Source organism: Capsicum annuum, chromosome 7, assembly GCF_002878395.1.
Source record: "Capsicum annuum cultivar UCD-10X-F1 chromosome 7, UCD10Xv1.1, whole genome shotgun sequence".
Classification (NCBI taxonomy): Eukaryota; Viridiplantae; Streptophyta; class Magnoliopsida; order Solanales; family Solanaceae; genus Capsicum; species Capsicum annuum.
The window spans coordinates 69337720-69356522 of record NC_061117.1 but is presented as its reverse complement, the minus strand read 5'-3'; the positions used below and the strand labels follow the sequence as shown (position 1 = coordinate 69356522).

Sequence of the window (18803 nt, the reverse complement as noted above, 5' to 3'; positions counted from 1 at the left end):
TATTAAAAAACTATTTAATTTAAAATATGTAATTGAACAATAGAGTCGATTGTGAAACGATAATGTGTATTAAAACTAGGCAACGCCTTTGTAGTTGTTAAAATATTTTATAGATTACTAGTGAATGGTAATTATTATTATAAAATCTACTTACTTTAGTTAATCTTTTCATTGTGTAGTAAGAACTTTTTGCGTTATCAATTCACAAAAATAACACTTGGAAGGAAAAAGTTGATGTTGAATTCCATTTTTCTATACTTAAAAAATTATAGTACCTACATTTTGTTGGATATATAAAAAATTATAGTACCTAGTTTTGATCCTTATTATGTATGAATCTAACATATTTTATTTTTTAATTTGTTAATTTTGCATTTTGATCCTTTATATAAGAAAATAACGTATAAGTTTATAAAATTCACAAGCAATGGAATGAAAAAAAAATGCAAAGTTTAATTAATAAGAGACTAATTTTTCTTAGTCATATATTTCCTTCGTTCGAAAATAAGATATTTTAGTCTTTTTAATTTGTCATAAATAACACGTTTTAGATAATCAAGTAGTTGTCAATAATCTTTTTTCAATTTCAAAAAAAATAATTAAAGATGATGAAAAAGATTGGAGAAATGTGTTTGTAATGGATTTGGGATATTTTTGTCATTTTATAATTTATTCCGGGATAAATTAAGATGGGATAACTTATACCACCAAATATGTGGTATAACTTATCCCGGGACTATTATTAATCCCGGGATAAATTATTCCAAGTATTGCCAAACCAAACGGTGTATTAAAAAGTTTATCCCGAAACTATTATTTTATCCCGGGATAACTTGTCCGAGTACCTCACACCAAATGGCCCCTAAGGGTATGCTAAGTTGTCCGAATATCTCATTTTTGTCTGAAGAAATTGATAATTTTCCAACCAAAATGTATTCTATTTTTCCTCACAAAAAAGAAAAAAAAAAGGTGAAGCCAACTTAAGGGCAAGAGTAAATGAAATTCCCCATATCTAATTTGTTATTTATGACAACGTTTTATTAGTTATTCATTGTAATTTATAACGTAAAGATAATTTGACTGTTGCATTTATGAAATTGGTATAATAAGTAGAGTATGCAGACATAAAGCTGGCGATTAAATTTAAATTTAGTTGAAGGCAAGCCAAATTTACCCTGATATAAAAGATTAAACCTGAATGTCTAGAAGAATACAAAAGATGTGAGACAAAAATAGTTTAAAATTTTGAAGAGCAAATTTTTTTAATACTTTGAAATAAAACTTGGAAATGAAATGCTAAAGTAATTGATTTCAAAGATTGACAATATTTGAACACCTAATTTAGGTCAGAAAATTTTAAACCAAACATTATACGAATAAATTAAGTGTACTTTTAATGAAACAGTTGCTTTGTTGTGTATTATTTTACCTGTGATATAGCATTCATATTTATTTAATTGGATTACTATTATAATTTCAATATGTAGATTTTATTATTACTCATGGCATTACAAAATATTGAGTATATATCAAAATAATATAGGAAAGGATCAAAGTAATATATAAACAAAAAGAACTTCAAAGGTTAGGTAATAAAGCTAGCCTATAGGCTGAAACAGAATGGAAAAATTACATGGCAGTATATATTCAAGATATTACTACTATATAGAAGAGCTAAGCAAGGGATGATCAAGCGTAAAAATGTAATTTTACTCAAATAAAAATCTATCTTCCACATATTCGCTCAATGCTCGCTTCTTTAACTTTTCAGAATTCCAGAACAATCAGTTCCTTCCAATATAGAGTGACTCTCAAGTTTTTCTTAATGCAACAACAATCAGTTCTTTGCTAATTGGTAAGTTTTTATCCCGTTTCTTATAATTTTCTCTTTTATCACAATATTTTGATAGATTTTTTATCTCAACTTTTGCCCTAATTTGCTTCAAATTTACCAATTTTATGCTTAAATTCATGTTGCTCTTCAATGTCCTTCAGTATTGAATTCCTTCTTTTTGTTTATCCTGTCTGTCTTAATCAATTTCTTATGATTGATTTTTATTTTTCTTCAAACCATCGAGGATTACTCTTCAATTTTCTCAATCTCCGTTTGTTTTGCTCTCTCCCTCACTCATCTTTAACTACTAACATTGAAATTCTATCATACACCACTTAAACAATAACTAATTCAAACTGCGATTTATGAAAATAGATATATATTTGCCGATTTAGTACCAGGAGAAATGGGATTCCAATTTTTCATTGTTATTATGCCTACCGAGCTGATCCAGAATTTCGAACTGCTCTGTTTGAATCTTCAATTTGTTTGTTAAAAAGGATGTATTGGCAATTGACGACGGGTTCATTTCTCTTTGGTTCTATGATATGGTGAGTTTAATTTATTCTACTTTTTGTTTCATTATTTTTAAATTTATTTTGAAATTTAGTAACTACCACTGTATTTGCTTATGCTCCTCTTTGATCGAGGGCTATTTTCATAAATAAGATTGAGTAGGAAAGTATTGAATTGGCTTCAATCGAGTTCACTTTCATTTAGTATTAATCCCGCTTTGATATCTTAAATTGGTAGTCGGTGGTGAAGGAAAAAAAATTGATAGAAAGTTGAGCAGATAATATCTTGTTGATTTTCTTTTGTGTTCCCTTCCCTTCTGATTTAGAAATTTGTAACTTGATTACAAAAAAATTGATATTTTCATTGCTTTTAAGGTACATGAGATGTTCTACCATGCATTTAATGGATACATGGACCACGCCTTTCCACGTGATGAGTTAAGGCCTTAATTTTGTGGAGGAGAAGACACACTTGGTGGCTATGCCTTAACATTGGTAAGGAGACACTGCTTTTGCTGGACTATTAATTTTTCTTAGTAAATGTATATTTAATGTCTTGATCATGTGTTTTTTACAGATTGACTCATTGGACACATTGGTGATGCCTGGTGACAGAGAGCACTTTACTTCTTCAGTTGAATGGATTGGTAAAAAACTTCGATTTGATATGTGAGTATGGAATTAGTATAAAACACAATTAACTTAGGAGTGACTGATTTTACTCTTCAATAGATATTGCCTTATCAATTTCAGATAATTAACTTACATATATATGTACTTATTATATATATGTTCTTGACAATTATTATTGTACAATATATGAATTTCCCTAAGAAAAAAATAACTCACAAACTAAGATATATGGAGTACACTCACTAAATATATACAACTTCATGAATGATTACTGAACGATTCATGTATATTTGAAAATTATATATATGTATAAACTTTCAAAAGATCTGAGACACGCCCATTCAACATTCCTATATTCTCTCAATGTCTTCACACCTTGATAGCATAATGTGGGACCTAGCAAATTTCTTCGTGCTTTTTAATGCCTTGGTTATGTAATGTGTAGGTCTCAATTACAGTTCTTGAACAACCTAATATGCTTCTTTTTCATCACATAGTATAGAAAGTTCTTATTCATGTGATTTTAAAGTCCTTTCACGACTTATGTATTTACCAAGGCTTGCATGTAGCTTAGATGGAATCCACCTGTTGTTGATGGAGGTCCTCTACCACGAAGCAAGCTTCAGTTGTGATGGTTTTTCTTATTCCAAGGGAATATAACTCATATTCTGAGAAAGTTTTTTCCCTTTTGATCGCCATTACTTTCATAAAATTCTTTTGGTACAAAAACGCTTTATTTGTGTCAAAATGTTAATTTAGTTTCCAATGGATGGCAATCTTTTTGAGATAAGCTTTAAAGTTTCTAGCAACTGAGATTTATCATTAATATCAAGAGCTTCTCAGTACTTTAAGTGTTGGGTCCTATTCATCTTTAGATGACCCTGCTTTGGTTAATGGAGTTCTTTTTTATTTTCCCCAAACACAAAGCTAGAGGTCGTATCTGATTTCCCTTCTTCTTCGTGTCTATCTGTATCGGACAATTGGTCGACGCCAGCTGTAATTATTGAAAATAGGAGGCCAACCAAGACCCCTTTATTGTTAAAGAAGAACTGACATTTCTAAAGATAACGTAGTCCATTATCTTTGATTTCTAAGTGAATAACCTGAACCAACTCCATTACACCAAATTAACATGCCATCGAGTCTGTAGAGCTCTATATCAGTATATATGTAATACCCCATACTTTTCCTAGCTAATTTCATCTCAAGAATGTCTAGTATTAGCTTCTAAATTGAATGATGGTTATTCCATGAGGAATTTTCAAGATTTTCACTTTTTGTCATGTGGGAAATTCAATAAGCTTTCCATCGATATAAGATTCGCCCAAATCCGATAATCGGGTTAGAAGTTACGACTATTTCAAGTTCCCGCCTTAAAACAGCGCCATATTAGTCAGTGGTGCACCGCGCCACAAGAGGAAATGGCATTTGGCAAATTCCAGTAGGGGTCCGCGATTATGGCGCGTTGCGCCAAGCCCCAAATTCAGAATTGTCCTTTTCCAGTGTCTTAGCGCGATTTCCTCCGCGTCGCGCCAAAGTTCCAGGTCGCAAAAGAAGGGGAAACGCGATGGCTCCGTGTCGCGCCATCCCTTAGTTTCTCAATTGTCAAATGCCAGTGACACGGCGCGACAGCGCCGCATCGCGCCAGGGGTTCAGTTCGGAAAAATTTTATTGAAATTAAATAACGCGTCCAGGGTTAAAAGGGTCAACTTTCCACCCCTATTTAAGCCTTTAACACGTGATTCAGCCACTTTTCACCCAAAATACACTCTTCTCTCAAAAAATATCTCAAGAACAAGTTAGGGTTTTCATAGAAGATCCAATTCCAAGAAAGTTTCTCCGTCAGTCTTCACGAAATCACGAACTAAGGTATGCGTAGTGTTCATTCATGGACTCCTTTCATCCATGAAGCCCAAGAATCTCCTTTCTAAGTTTAAGTTTATGGATTTCTATATGAATTTCATGTTGGGTTTGTTTTGTTTATGTTGAGAATGATCCATTGAATTCAAATCCATGTTGGGTGATCAATTTTATGTGGAATTGATTTGTATAGATGTATATTCATGTGAACCTATGAATAAACCCTAGGATGATGAAATTAGAGATGAATCATGATGATTAATTGTTGTATAATGTTGTCTGCATGTGCTATGCGTACCATGTGTTTGATTAAATGCCTAGATGAAGGAACAATGCCCAACTAGTATGATATCATGAAATCCCCATGTATGTACAAGTTATGCTTATCACATGTTTTGATGGAATGCTTCTATAAATGTATTATGGATTATGATGTTAGTTATATGTTCAAGTAAGTTATGCTTGTTCAGTTTTCCTTCCATAGAGTCCTGGGGGTACTCGTACTCGAAACATTAGCTGTGTTCCTAGAGCCATGTCATGTTTTCACGATACTCTCAGTCAAGCTATGATCCTTAGACTTCAGACAGTCGTATGACTCAGAAAATCTCCATGATCTCATGACCTCAATCAGTTGTCAGATATCCGTAGTATTCCGTCAGTCAACGGAATTCAGAAATTCAGCTCATGTTCAGTTCAGTAAATCATGTTCAACGTCCATTCAAATGGGAGTAGAAATTAGCACTGAGTGAACCCGAGGATAGGGACACTGCACCCGAGGATGGGGACACACACTATCAGATAAGGGTGTGATCCTTAGCAGTCATCCTTGCATTCCAGAACTATGTAGCCAGCATAGGTTGAGACATCAACACTGTCGATGAGGGTTGATGAAGTGGATAAGCACTGTCAGATAAGGGCCCTACCATTCTCGTACAGGGGACACTATCAGATGAGGGTAACCCACAGCTTGTCCTTACCAGTGGCGCGGTATTGAAACCCTTCCAATTGGGGTTACAGATTGGACCCCAACTCAGCCATAGTGGCGTATCATGGGCATGTCGGTTAGATAACTACTTCCCACAGTTTCGTGTTACAGAATCAGGACTGTCAGATATAGTCAATCAGTCTCAGTGATAGAACTCAGATAGTTCTTCAGATTTTAGGACTGTCAGATACAGTCAACTCAGATAGTTCCATCAGATTTAGGACTGTCAGATAGAGTCACTCATGTTATCAGTGATATTCAGATTTAGTAATCATGTTCTCACAGTATTAGTGTCAGTTGTTATGTCTCATGCATGTATTCTCACGCTCATGATAGTTAGTCAGTTATTATTTTTGTTCATGCATATGAACCCCATGCATTTAGCTTATCTCACATACATACCAGTACATTCAAAGTACTGATGTATTTGCGCTATGGTGTCTTATACCATAGGTTCAGAGACACGAGCTCCAGAGCAACAGTAGATTCCAGATATCTGCAGACAGATTTAGAAGTGAGTCCTCATCTTTCGAGGACATGATTATTTGCCTATTATCTCATTAATCAGTTTATTAGTTGGAGTTAGTTGGGGACATGTCCCATCAACTCCTTACTCAGACAGATCAGTCAGTTAGAGGCTTTCTAGACTATCATGTTTCAGACTTTAGTATTTTCAGTTTTGTTTTGGGTATTCTATTATCCCACACAGATGTTATATTATTCAGATTATGTTCAGTTTTGAACCCGGCCTTTCAGTTCATGTTTTCGCATTATTCAGGATTTATGCAGTATACAGGTACAAATATCAGTCATGGGTTAGCTTGTGGTCCTTCGGAGTCATGAGCACTGTGTAGCATTCCAGGTACCAAATCCGGGGCGTTACAATATATACCTGAAAAAATGTTTTTGCATCAGGCTTGTATTTGGGGGTACCTCTGGATGAACGATAATAGCACTAAGGAATTCATTGGGAAGATATTTATAGCAGGTGAATCTTTATATTCATTTTCTCACATACTCTGAAGATTAGAACTGTTTTCAGAGTTTTGTCTTTCACATTAATCTATCATTTCATTACATTTGGTGCAGTTGTGTCATTTAAAGCTGCATTAGGCTTTTTGCTGTATGGAGAAAGGTGAACTAACTGCTATTTTTTGGTGCATTTATCTTCTTAAGCCATACAACCTTGTGTCATTGACCGTGGCTTAGAGCCTTAGACATAACTGATTTTGTATACTTCTTGTGAACTTCCATCTTTTTACTATCATCAGGTTATTTTCAAATTTAAAGGGAGAAGAAAGAAGCTTCATGAGGTTTGCACTTCTACCTATTTGGCTTTTTACATATGTTTTTAGGACACTCAAAATGGTGCCGCACCCATGTCGGAATGTCCAAAACTCAACTGTCAATATTTTTCGTAGAGTCCAAGCAACATAGCTTTTTACTATATGGAAAGAAGTTGTTTTGGTGGTCTATAGACTGGTGTAGTGCAGTAGTTGCATGCATAATACAACAACATACCTAGTGTAATGCCACAACTGAGGTCTAGGGAGAGTAGTGTGTACGCAGACCTCACTCCTACCTTGGAAGATAGAGAGCCTGTTTCCGATAGTAAATGCATGCATTTAATATTTTTCCCTAAAAAAAACTATTCTTCTCTCTGCCCACCTGTGGGAATTATTTCTTAAACTTTGAAGTCTAGGAGTAGTGATGGTTTTGCTTATTCCCTTCTGGGACTTTCCAGCTATTACAGAAATGTAAATTTGCTATAACAGCCATACTTGACCCCAAATGTCTTCCTCCGTGAAATAAAAGAAGATATAGAAGTTTATCACTATTCTGCAGATTATAGATATATATCTATTGGAAATATTGAAATGATACAACAAGAATTGTTGTCACCTTTTAATCAGATACATGAACGTGGAGGTATTCCTGTCATTCACCCAAATATTTCTAACATTTTTTTCGTCATACAAATTGGTGCAGCTCCCATAAAAGATGCAAATGCAATGATCAGGGGAGGAGATATAAATTCTGATGATAACTGGGTTCATGGTCGTACAATTGGTCAAACTTCTGATGAAAAAAATCCTGGTCCTCCAACTAAACATGCCATTGACTTGATCCGAGCGTTTGATAACTACCTCAAATGTAATTTCAAAAGTTCGGGTTCCGACAGTAAGACCTTATCTCTTTTTCTTTCCTTTTTCTAGATCAACACCACAATATCTCATTGTCTTATCGTCTTTATCAAATAGTTTTACTGCTTGAGCTGTACTAGATCACGTTCTCTTTTATATCTTCTTTTTCGTTTCTTGATATCATTAAGCACTTTTTTATATTATAGACCTCTGGTTCTAGAGTAGATGCTCTGTTTTTACATGCCATCTCTTATTTCCTTCCCTTTTTAAAAAATTATATATATGTATAAAGTTTCAAAAGATGTTAAACACGCCCATTCAACATTTCTATATTCTCTCAATATCTTCACATCTCTATAGCATAATGTGGTACCTAGCAAATTTCGTCGTGCTTTTTAGCGCCTTGGTTATGTAATATGCAGGTCTCAGCTACATTTCTTGAACAACATAATATGCTTCTTTTTCATCACATAGTATAGAAAGTTCTTATTCATGTGATTTTAAAGTCCTTTCACGACTTATGTATTTACCAAGGCTTCTATGTAGCTTAGATGGAATCCACCTGTTGGCGATGGAGGTCCTCTACCACGAAGCAAGCTTCAGTTGTGATGTTTTTTCTTATTCCAAGGGAATATAACTCATATTCTGAGAAAGTTTTTTCCCTTTTTATCACCATTACTTTCATGAAATTCTTTTGGTACAACAACGCTTTATTTGTGTCAAAATGTTAGTTTAGTTTCCAATGGATGAAAATATTTTTGACATAAGCTTTAAAGTTTCTAGCTAGTCAGATTTATAACCATTTCCTTTTCTGTAGAGCTCATGCACAAAGCCAGAGTTGGAGAATGAAGAAGATAATGCAGAAGACTTACCGGAATCTACTCAACCAAATAGGAATGCGTCTCTTTCAAATGCTGCAGAGTTGGAGAAGGATTTACTTTACGAAGCAAGTAATAGATTGAGAATGTCCGAGAATGGGTAGAGGTAAAATTCTCCTGACCATTTCATGATTCGGAAAGCTGGCCTGTTCGGTTGAATCATTTAGGAGTACGTGTACCTGTTCTGATGTTCTAATATTTTTTCCGTCATACAAATTGGTGCAGCTCCCATAAAACATACAAATGCAATGGTCAGGTTAGAAGACATAATTTCTGATGATAACTGGGGTCATGGTCGTATAATTGGTCAAACTTCTGATGAAAATCCTGGTCTTCCAACTAAACATGCCATTGACTTGATCGGAGCATTTGATAACTACCTCAAATGTAATTTCAAACGTTCGGGTTCCGATAGTAAGACCTCATCTCTTTTTCTTTTCTTTTTCTATGTCAATATCACAATATATACTTCTGCAGATTATACTGTTTTGGTTATAATTTCTCTTTCTTGTCTGTTTCTCATTTTCAATCTGATGGGGGAGTTGGGGTTCTTTACTCTTGCATTTGGGCTTTCCCTTCTCTGTATGGTTATGCACTGGTGTTGACCTATCTTTTCTTAGATATATATTGGGGTCAGTCGGATATGAGGTCACTGGATCAGATCATCAGAAAATTTGACCAGTAAATATAAAGATTACAGCTCAGAGATGAAGCTGAAATTGCTGATACACCTCAAAGCAGTCCCTAGAATAGCTTTACTGGTTCATCTGTATTTGAAGTGAACTTTTTTTTTAGTGATGAGAATTTGTTGGTGTAAACAAACAACACAAGGGGTTTCTGCAATTTGAAGGGGATCTGCAGTACAAAAAAACAAAAAAGAATGACATATCTGCAGTGAAGACACAATTCTTGTAAAGATTTTGTGAAATCTAACAATCTGCATCTTTCTCATCCGGTAGATTACGCCAGAAAGTCAAAAGCCAAAAACATTTGTATTTAAGTTGTGGTACGCTTAACTTTCTTCCCATTAGAGCGTCTCACATTTCTTTCCTTCTATGTATTCCAGCATGTAGACTCAGCCATGTAGCACCAAATCTTCTTTAATGGCTTACAATGCCCTGGAGTTTTAATTGTTCTGACTGTGTATGGAATAGCACTGGTGATCTTGAAGAAACAGAATAGAAGAATAATGTCCAAATTTGTCTAACCAACAATCAATGCAAAAATATGTGGCTGCTATTTTCCGCTTTTCTGTTATTCATCAAACACCTACTGCATAACAACACTTCTTGTCTTTATACATTATTGTGTCTTAAGACATATGTACTCTGCTGCTGCTATTTGGTATAGCCATAGATGAAAGAATTTTCTACAAGTTGACCTCAAGTGACTTAAGTAGGTTTGTTACGATGGACTATATCTCTGTGTTTTACAATAAGCTCCCTCTAAAATATATTATGGATTTTTTCACATTTTAGCCAGTATCTGTATTATTCAATTGATTCCCAGTATGTTGGGATATGGCTTCCATGCGTACCAAAATTTATTTATTTCCTTTTAGTGGTGTCACTATCTGGAGGGCATACTACTTCAACCTCCGGGTTAAAACATTAAACATGCTTCTTCTGTTTCTTGTTAGATGTCAAAACTCTAATGTGATGAATAACTTGCATTCATCACCCGCCTTCGTTCTTTCTGTTAATGAGTTGTTCATTTTCATTTTTAATTGTTTTGTGTATTTAGTGTTAAAAGCTTTCAGATCAACCTTTTAGTGATTAGCATGATGTAAACTTTGTACTATCTTTGCTAATTCTAGAAATAAAAAGAAACTCAACCTCAACTTGCAAGAAATGATCCAACAGAGATTCAGAAATTTTACCAGAACTTTTATGTGAGAAATATTAGAGATGGCCGTCATAATAAAAAACAGCGAGACTTCAACCTGAATTTCATGGCTTCTTGTTTTTTTTTTTTTTTGTAATGGCAGACCATTGTTCACTTAATTACTGGTTGACTTTACATTATTAGAGAAGAGATGGCTAAGATCTATCAAATTGCAAGTGTATTATATGATGTGCTGAGGATAGTGGTACCCTCTTCAAAAGTAGATGGTAAGATTTGTGTTCTTGTGTAGTCCTTGGAATTTTCCAGTATGTATACCTCTTCTAGGAACTTTAAGCACTACTGTCTTCGTTTTCACAGTAGTATGGTATTTCCAAACATACATTTGGGATCTTATGATATATCCATGATAGTGATGTTGTGATATATTCAAATCTATTTATTTGATATAACGTGCAAAAGTTACTTTATGTTGATCTTTATATGCAACCTGATTATTACATTAGGATCATAGCAAAATTACGCGTTGGTGTGAGAGGCTAGCGTTAGATGGTTTTAGGCGGGGTAGGGGTAGGCCGAAGAAGTACTGGGGTGAGGTGATTAGGCGGGACATGGAACAGTTACAGCTCACCGAGGACATGACCCTAGATAGGAAGGTCTGGAAGACGCGAATTACGACAGAGGATTAGGGCCAGTTTGGGTCGCTAGTGTAGGGAATTACTTGGTGGGGATTTTATTCCTGTTATGATTCCGTGTTCCGTGTTCCATGTTTTATTACGAATCTGTGTGCTTTCCTCTGCTTTCCTCTGTTTTATATTACTTATGGGTGCCGCATTTATATTATGTAATCTGCTTCTGTGCTTTACTATGTGTTTGTGTGGTATCTCGTGCCTTGAGCCGGGGGTCTTTCGGAAACAGCCTTTCTACTTCATCAGAGGTAGAGGTATGGACTGCGTACATCTTACCCCCCCAGACCCCACTAGGTGGGAATACACTGGGTTTGTTGTTGTTGTTGTTGTTGTTGGGCATACCTCTCTAGTCACTACACATAAGGTTAGGTGGAAGCGTCCCTTCCCTACATGCATCTTTTATTGCATAAGGGACAAAATAGTAAATACAGCATAGAACTGTATCGTACAACTATAATAGTTCATATCTTAGGTATCTAACAAATGAGTTAGAGAGAGAAAGACCATCCTCTCTCTATTTCGTCCCTTTCCCCTTTGTTCATCAGGAGTATGACCTAAAATCCAGAGCATGTAAATTGACCCCCTCAAATAAAAAATAATACATTATGGATGATGGCGACCTTTAAATATCGGAATACGCACCAACCTACAAGGAGACGGTCATTGAGAAACTAGTGTCAACCACAATCCCCTTTGTTTCAAATCCCTCGGGTAAAGAAGACGAGGATTTACTCTCAATTAATGATGAGCTGATTAATCTCATAGTGGAGGATAAGTAAATACTTTATGCCCCATGGAGATTTTCAGTTATTGTTAAGGCCTTTAAAAAGAAATTCAGTCCCCAAATCTCAAAACAAAATTGGAAAAATTTGTGGAAGCCCATCGAGCCTCTATGCCTAATTGATTTGGCCTTCAATTTCTTCATCGAAAAATTCAGGAACCCAGTGATCAAGGAGAAAACCCTTCAAGATGAATCCTGGTTTTTTGCAGGATGCTTTTGCTCTGTAAGGAAATGGGAATCAAATTTTGTCCCAACGATACACAGGTTACCTTTACGACTATTTGGATTCGCTTTCCTCAGCTCCCAACAGAATTTTACGACTATATTCTAGAAAGAGTGGGCTGAAAGATTAGAAAACTCCTCAAAGTAGATGCATGGACTTCATAGATTCTGAGGGATAGATGTGCAAGGATATGTGTTCAGACCCCCCTAGGGACTCCCATCAAAATGTTAGTGACCTTCGAAAATCATGTTCAAAAGATTCATTAGAAAGGGTATTTTATGCATGATCTGAGGTCATATGGGTCATACCTTAGTGAGATGTCCCCATAAAAAATCAGAGAACAACTCGATCCAAATAGACCCACCTCTAGCTAGTCTCAACCAAGAACAAGGAAGAATGGCAAATAGTCACCTTTGCTAGGAAGAAAAGACCATCCCACCTCAATGGGAAGATGCAAAATCCGCAGCTTTAAATATGAAAGTGAAAACTTTCGATGCGGTGTCACGTAAGTTACTATAAACTTAGGCCAAGGGCTGCCGCCAGTATGTGAAATTAGCAATGACGACAACTTGACTAAATTAGGGCTACCCAAAACTGCTGGGCCTCAGGCCTTCTGTTTTTACTCCTAAGCGCACACCCCAAGTACCCTATTGTTGGCCTTGGGACACCTTTAAAATACCAAAAGAGTATTTTGGGACAACCTCAACACATAAGAAGATGCCCAGTAATTTAGTTTACCAGAATAATGTGGCCAAATGCGAAATACAACTTTGGGCTCTAATAAAAAGGACGCTACCCAAATTTTCTCTCCTCCTTTGAATTGGAAAACAAAAGGAATAAATATGTCCCTCACTTTAAAAGCTACCAAATCAGCTTAGGCATTCAAAATCATGTAAATCTCTCTTGCCCGACACCGGCGGAAAACTCTTCCACTAAACCTGATGATTTGATGGAAACTTTTATTTTTTAAGACAATGCATTAAATGTTTCGGGGATTTCCAATAGGAAAACTCTTCGCTTTCCCTAAAAAAAAAAATATGTTAAATATTACTATTGAGGGAATTCACAATCATTTCTCTGAGAAAAATGAACCCCTCTCCAAGCTTAAACTCAAATGTGACACTTCATCATAGAACCCCTTCCACAAACTCACCTACCATCCTCTTCGCTGGAGATTTGCCTCACCAACCAAATAGTTCCTCAAAGATTGGAGTAGGAGGAGAGATATTTCTTACTCTATATTCAGGACCCAAGCTACCTAGCTCAACTATCCATGGAATGCCTAACCCAGGGTTTCTAAAGCTTTGGTTAAAATGTGTGGATGACAACCTTATTTCAAATATTCAGCTCCTTCCAGGAAAACTTGATGCATATGAGCTTATAGAGAGGATAAACTTGATGTGTCAAAGTCCCCTTTCTCTCCACCTCCCAACCCACAACTCTTATCCCAGGGACTATCTTTTTGTGAATTCCAACAGGGAAAATCAGGTGACCCCCCTGCAAACCCCCCTGCAAGAAGAAATATCCACCACCTTTACACCTTTACTAACTATCGTCATGCTAAAAAATGAGAAAACTATGGAAATTCTGAGATATAGCAACAGGGAAATGAAAGAGATCCTTGCTCAACTAAGGATCCTAAAAACAGATGCCACTACTCCGGAAAAACCCTTGAACCTACAGTTCACAGAGCTAATCCAAGAGATAGTGATAGTACTACTCTCTTTGGAACTCTCTAAGCTAGAAAGAATAAATCAACCAAAACTTATGTGAGGAGAACACTTTACTGTAAAAATAGTTCCCCTATCTAGGAAAAGGAAAGCTCAGGAATGTTAGGAACTAACCCACTGAGGTAGGGGAAAGAAGTGATGTTGGAACCTCCCAACACCACCTAAGGAAATGAGGATGAACTACATAATATGGAATCCTAAAAGAGCCACTAATATAGTGTTTAAGAGACACTGCAAGTCTAAGATTAGCATCCACCAATTGGTTATCTTGGCCTTCCTTGAGACTAGGATGAGTGATTATAAATACTTTGCTGAGGAAGGGTAATTCTGAAGGCATAGTCATTATGTAGAAGGGTGATTTCATCAATATTAATGACATCTCTATCTCCCCCAAGCTATTCATGTCATTGTCAAGGTTAGATCCTCTCCTTTAATTGGTTTATTAATGTTATTTATGCTAATAATGACTTTAGTAACAAGAAAATACTTTGGGATCAGATAATCTCTTTAGCTGATACTGTTAACAACTTTGGGTGCAATAGTTGGTTAGTTGTAGCGGATTTTAATGAAATCTTTAAGGCTTCTGATAAATTTTGGGGGAGTAGAATTAACCATAATAGGTCCTTTTTTTTTTTTGAATTGTATTAACCAGTGTAATCTTATTGAATTAGGGTTCAAGTGTGGTAAATACACTTGGACAAATAAGATATACAGAAATAGGCAAAGCCTCATCCTAAGAAAATTAGACATATGAATTTCTAATGACCCCTGGATCGACCTTTTCCCTGAAGCCTTTGTTACTCACCTGCCTAGGTTTCACTTAGACTACTCTCCTATACTTCTTAGTATTACTAGAGCCTCTATCTCTACATCTAAAACCTTTAGGGTTGAAACCATGTGGTGAAACCATGACGCCTTCCCAAATATGGTTTAATCCTCCTTCCGAGGTCGTGATAACATACAACACTACTGCTATACCCAACATTAAGCATTCCATTAAAATTTATAACAAAGAGATCTTTGGAAATAGTTTCCACAAAAAAGTACCTCTTGGCTAGGTTAGCTGGAATTTAGAAATCCCCTAACTACCCCATAAACCAGTACCTCCATGACCTTGAACATACCATTACCTTTGAGTATAAAAACATACTCAGATAAAAAAGTGATTTCTGGAAACTTAAGTCCAGAATTAACTGGCTTATGGAAGGGGCTTCCAACACTAGATTCTTTCACGCTTCTACCCTCAATAGAAGAATAAGAAGAAACAAATTCAATAGTCTCCAAGATGACAATAGGAATTGGATCCATGAGCATAATGATGTTAAGAACTTTATAGGGACTTTCTAAGGCAATCTCTTTACTACTAATCACTAGGCTTATAGACTCAATTATCTCTTAAACCCTTCTTTATTGGATTTATTTATCCCTTTAACCATGTCATTCTGGATGTTGTCATTGAGGAGAACAAAATCAGAAGGGCATTTTCTTAAGCCCACAAAAGCCCCTAGGCCAGAGGTCTACATTCTAATGTACCAAATGTACCAAAGATACTGGGACATTATAGGACCACCTATCAACTTCTACAGTAAATCTTTCAGTACCCACCCATGGATAAAGAGGTTAACTCTACCTATCTCTGCCTTATCCCAAAGTGCATGAATGCCTTCTCCTTGAGGAACTTTATACCCATTGGGATTTTTAATACTCAGTACAAGATCATCACTAAGATCATTGCCAGTAGTATCAAACACCACCTTACCCACATCACTGGTCAATGTCAAGCTAGTTTTCTCTCTAAGAGAAGAACTTCTGACAATGCTATTATTATTTAGGAGTATATCAACCACTTATGTAAAATGAAAGGGGAAATAACATATAGTCCTTAAAATTGACTTGGAGAAAGATTTTGATAGGCTAGAATGGTCTTTCATTAGGAAAGTCCTTGTTTACTTCTATTTTCCCTGGACTGATCTCCCTCGTCATGCCATCTATCTCTTCCTCTTCTATCTCTATCCTTCTCAATGGAGGAAATCACAACCACTTTAAACCCACTAAGGGTATAAGACAAGGAGAGACTATGTCTCTTTACCTCTTTATTCTTTACATGGAGCTCCTCTCTAGAAGACTTAATTTTGAGGTGTACACCCTTCAATGGACTCCATCTTTATCAGTAAAAGAGGCCCAATAATGTCTTACCTTTTTTTGCTGATGACCTTACTCTAATTTCTAGAGCTAATAGAGATAATTGTATGACCATAAAAAGAACTCCAGACAGTTTCTACAACCATTTGGTTAAAAGGTCAACTCAAGAAAATCCAAGGTCATTTTCTCAAATAACTATAGTAGGGAAACCCATGAATGTTTTGCAAATATCCTTTCCATCCCTGCTAATAACTCATTTGCAAGATATTTGGGCTTCCTCATTTTCTAGCAAAAGCCTACTAATGGGTATTAACAATTCATATCGGACAATCTTAATACCAAGCTAGGGGATTGAAAAAACAAATTCCTCAACATATCTGGGAGAGCCACCTTGGATAAGGCTTTTGTTAGAAACATTCCAAACTATGTCATGTAATTTATCCATCTCCCCACTAAGATTCACAAATTTATTGATAGAGACCAAAGAAACTTTATCTGGGGTTCTACTGACATAAAGAAAAATGCACATAATGGGCCGAGACACTGTTTGAAAACCTACGCATGAGTGGGGTATGGGCTTTCAAAAATTCACCCTCAAGAATAACACCTTTCTCAGTAGCCCAGCCTAGAGATTGCACACAAACCTCTTCTCTATCTAGGAAAGTTCTGCTAGGTAAATATTATACCTAAACTACTGCACTTAAAAACAACTTCTCTAGGACTTGGAGAAGCCTGCACAGGGGATGAAACCCTTATAGTGGTGTCATTCACTGGCCCATTCATGATGGTCTTAAAGTAAACTTCTGGTATTATTGATGGATCCCAAACCACCCCCTTAGTAGAATCATCCATGGACCTATCTAGCCTCTAGCAACTCCACAACTCTGGCTGATATATAGAATAACAGTATTTGGGATTTTAGCACCCTCTCCTTTGATCTCCCTACTACCCCTTATCCATAACATCAAAAGTATATTTTTTCCAATATAAAGATTCAGTCAGACTCTCCCATCTGAAGGCTTAATGGTAATGGTATCTTTTCTTATAAAAGTGCCTATAATCAAATCTACAAGACTAAGAGGACCATTGATACTACCACCAACTCTTTAGCTGGATTTGGAGGAATAAAATTCCCTGAAAGATCAAGCTCTTCATGTGGCTCATGCAGTACAATAATATTTCTACCAAAGGATACTCTTTTCCATAGGGGGGCATCAACATAACCTTAATTTCCATATTTGCAACTTCCTCACTGAGGATATAACTTACATCTTCTTTGACTATCCTTATACAAAAGACTTCTAGTTTGAACTCATCCATAATTCCAACAGATCGACCCCTCCCCCTATTATATTCTCTAGGAACAACTGGGAGAGCACTTGGAACAAGCTCAAGTACACCAAATCTGATGACAATATTACTTGAGATATTCTTCTCCCTTTCTGCATCTGAAACATTTGGAAGACCAGGAATGATAATGTGTTCAATAATAATAAGGCTAAACCCCTTTTCGTTAGCTCCTATGTTGTTGCAGTTGAATTTTTTCACCTTAATGAAACTACTAACCAAAATCCCAAAACTACTATTAAAGTCAAGTAGATTCTTCCTCCCACAGTCCACTACAAACTTAATATCAATGGGTCATGTTCGGGAAGCCCCAATAAAGGTGGTATTGGGGGTGTAGTGAGAAATAGTAGAAATGATTAAGTAGTAGGTTTTGATAAAAGTTTCTCTTTGCTAATAAAAACCTCATAAAGTTATTGGCCCTAACAGAAGGGCTTAAGGTGGTGGAGAACCTCAACCTTCTTCCCGTTGTTATCAATACTGACTCTAAAGAGGTTATCCAAATGCTTCAAAATGGTAACATGCTTTATAACCCCATTATTGATGAATGCAGATTAATGATATGAAGACGAGGACAGCAGTAATGCAACATAGCTTCAGAGAACAAAACTGGGTGGTAGATACACTAGCAAAGAATGGAGCAACCCTAGAAATTTTTGACTAAGTGTAGATTTTTATAGTTCCACATATGTGCGTCTCTTAGGCTATTTGGGTAGACATTGCGGAAACTAGTTATAATAGGATGATTTCTTGTAATCAAAATAATATTAGGCAAAATTCCTCTATTTTTTAATTGAGCCAGACTAAGGCTCAAGACTCATTTGATGTACAAATATTATTTATTTTAATTTAAGTAGTCTATTTAATTAAAAAAGCACATATATTGCAACCAATGAGAGAACAAATAGCTTATCCAAATTACATAAATATCCCTGTAATCAAAAGACATATTGACGGAGAGGAGAATGTTTAGCTCCCAACATCCTCCTCTATAATAAGAGGATATAAAAATATTGGTTTTGAAATCTTTAATTTAAAGAATGTCATACTATGAAAAGATAGAACATTATACTTGGCCAATTGAGTTAAAAGTGACAAAAAAGTTTTAAAATAAGGTGTAGGTAGTGAAGTTTTAATAAGTGAGTGTAGGTAACAATTACTTTATTAAGGATTAAGAAATTAAGGAAAGTTTGAGAATAGCCC

At 35.8% G+C, this 18803-nt stretch overlaps 1 protein-coding gene across 5 annotated transcripts; it reads left to right on the top strand.

The window, feature by feature from the left end:
* Window positions 1-1615: 1615 nt before the first annotated feature.
* On the top strand, window positions 1616-18493 carry LOC107877139. 5 transcript variants are annotated; one of them, XR_007042775.1, is made up of 12 exons: window positions 1616-1855; window positions 2725-2844; window positions 2927-3018; window positions 6281-6341; window positions 6743-6815; window positions 6917-6962; window positions 7099-7140; window positions 7817-8008; window positions 8789-8955; window positions 9075-9263; window positions 10837-10960; window positions 18154-18493. XR_007042775.1 is itself a non-coding variant. In XM_047393576.1 (10 exons), the coding sequence occupies exons 3-8, from the start codon at window positions 2951-2953 to the stop codon at window positions 7866-7868; spliced, it is 342 nt and encodes a 113-aa protein (XP_047249532.1). In that variant the 5' UTR covers window positions 1616-1855; window positions 2725-2844; window positions 2927-2950; the 3' UTR covers window positions 7869-8008; window positions 8789-8955; window positions 9075-9263. The 5 variants fall into 5 exon arrangements, 1 of the variants encoding a protein (XP_047249532.1); XR_007042774.1 differs by lacking the exon at window positions 10837-10960 and adding an exon at window positions 2335-2385 and having other exon boundaries at window positions 1650-1855; XR_007042776.1 differs by lacking the exon at window positions 10837-10960 and having other exon boundaries at window positions 1652-1855; window positions 2927-2996.
* The last annotated feature ends 310 nt before the right edge of the window (window positions 18494-18803 follow it).

Bases quoted from the DNA above. Each gene is read 5' to 3' on its own strand.
- LOC107877139 (XM_047393576.1), top strand. From the start codon at position 2,951: ATGCCTGGTGACAGAGAGCACTTTACTTCTTCAGTTGAATGGATTGGT. The intron at 6,342-6,742 runs GTGAGTCCTCAT...TTTTTGCATCAG, and splicing joins ATCTGCAGACAGATTTAGAA to GCTTGTATTTGGGGGTACCT. The intron at 6,816-6,916 runs GTGAATCTTTAT...CATTTGGTGCAG, and splicing joins TGGGAAGATATTTATAGCAG to TTGTGTCATTTAAAGCTGCA.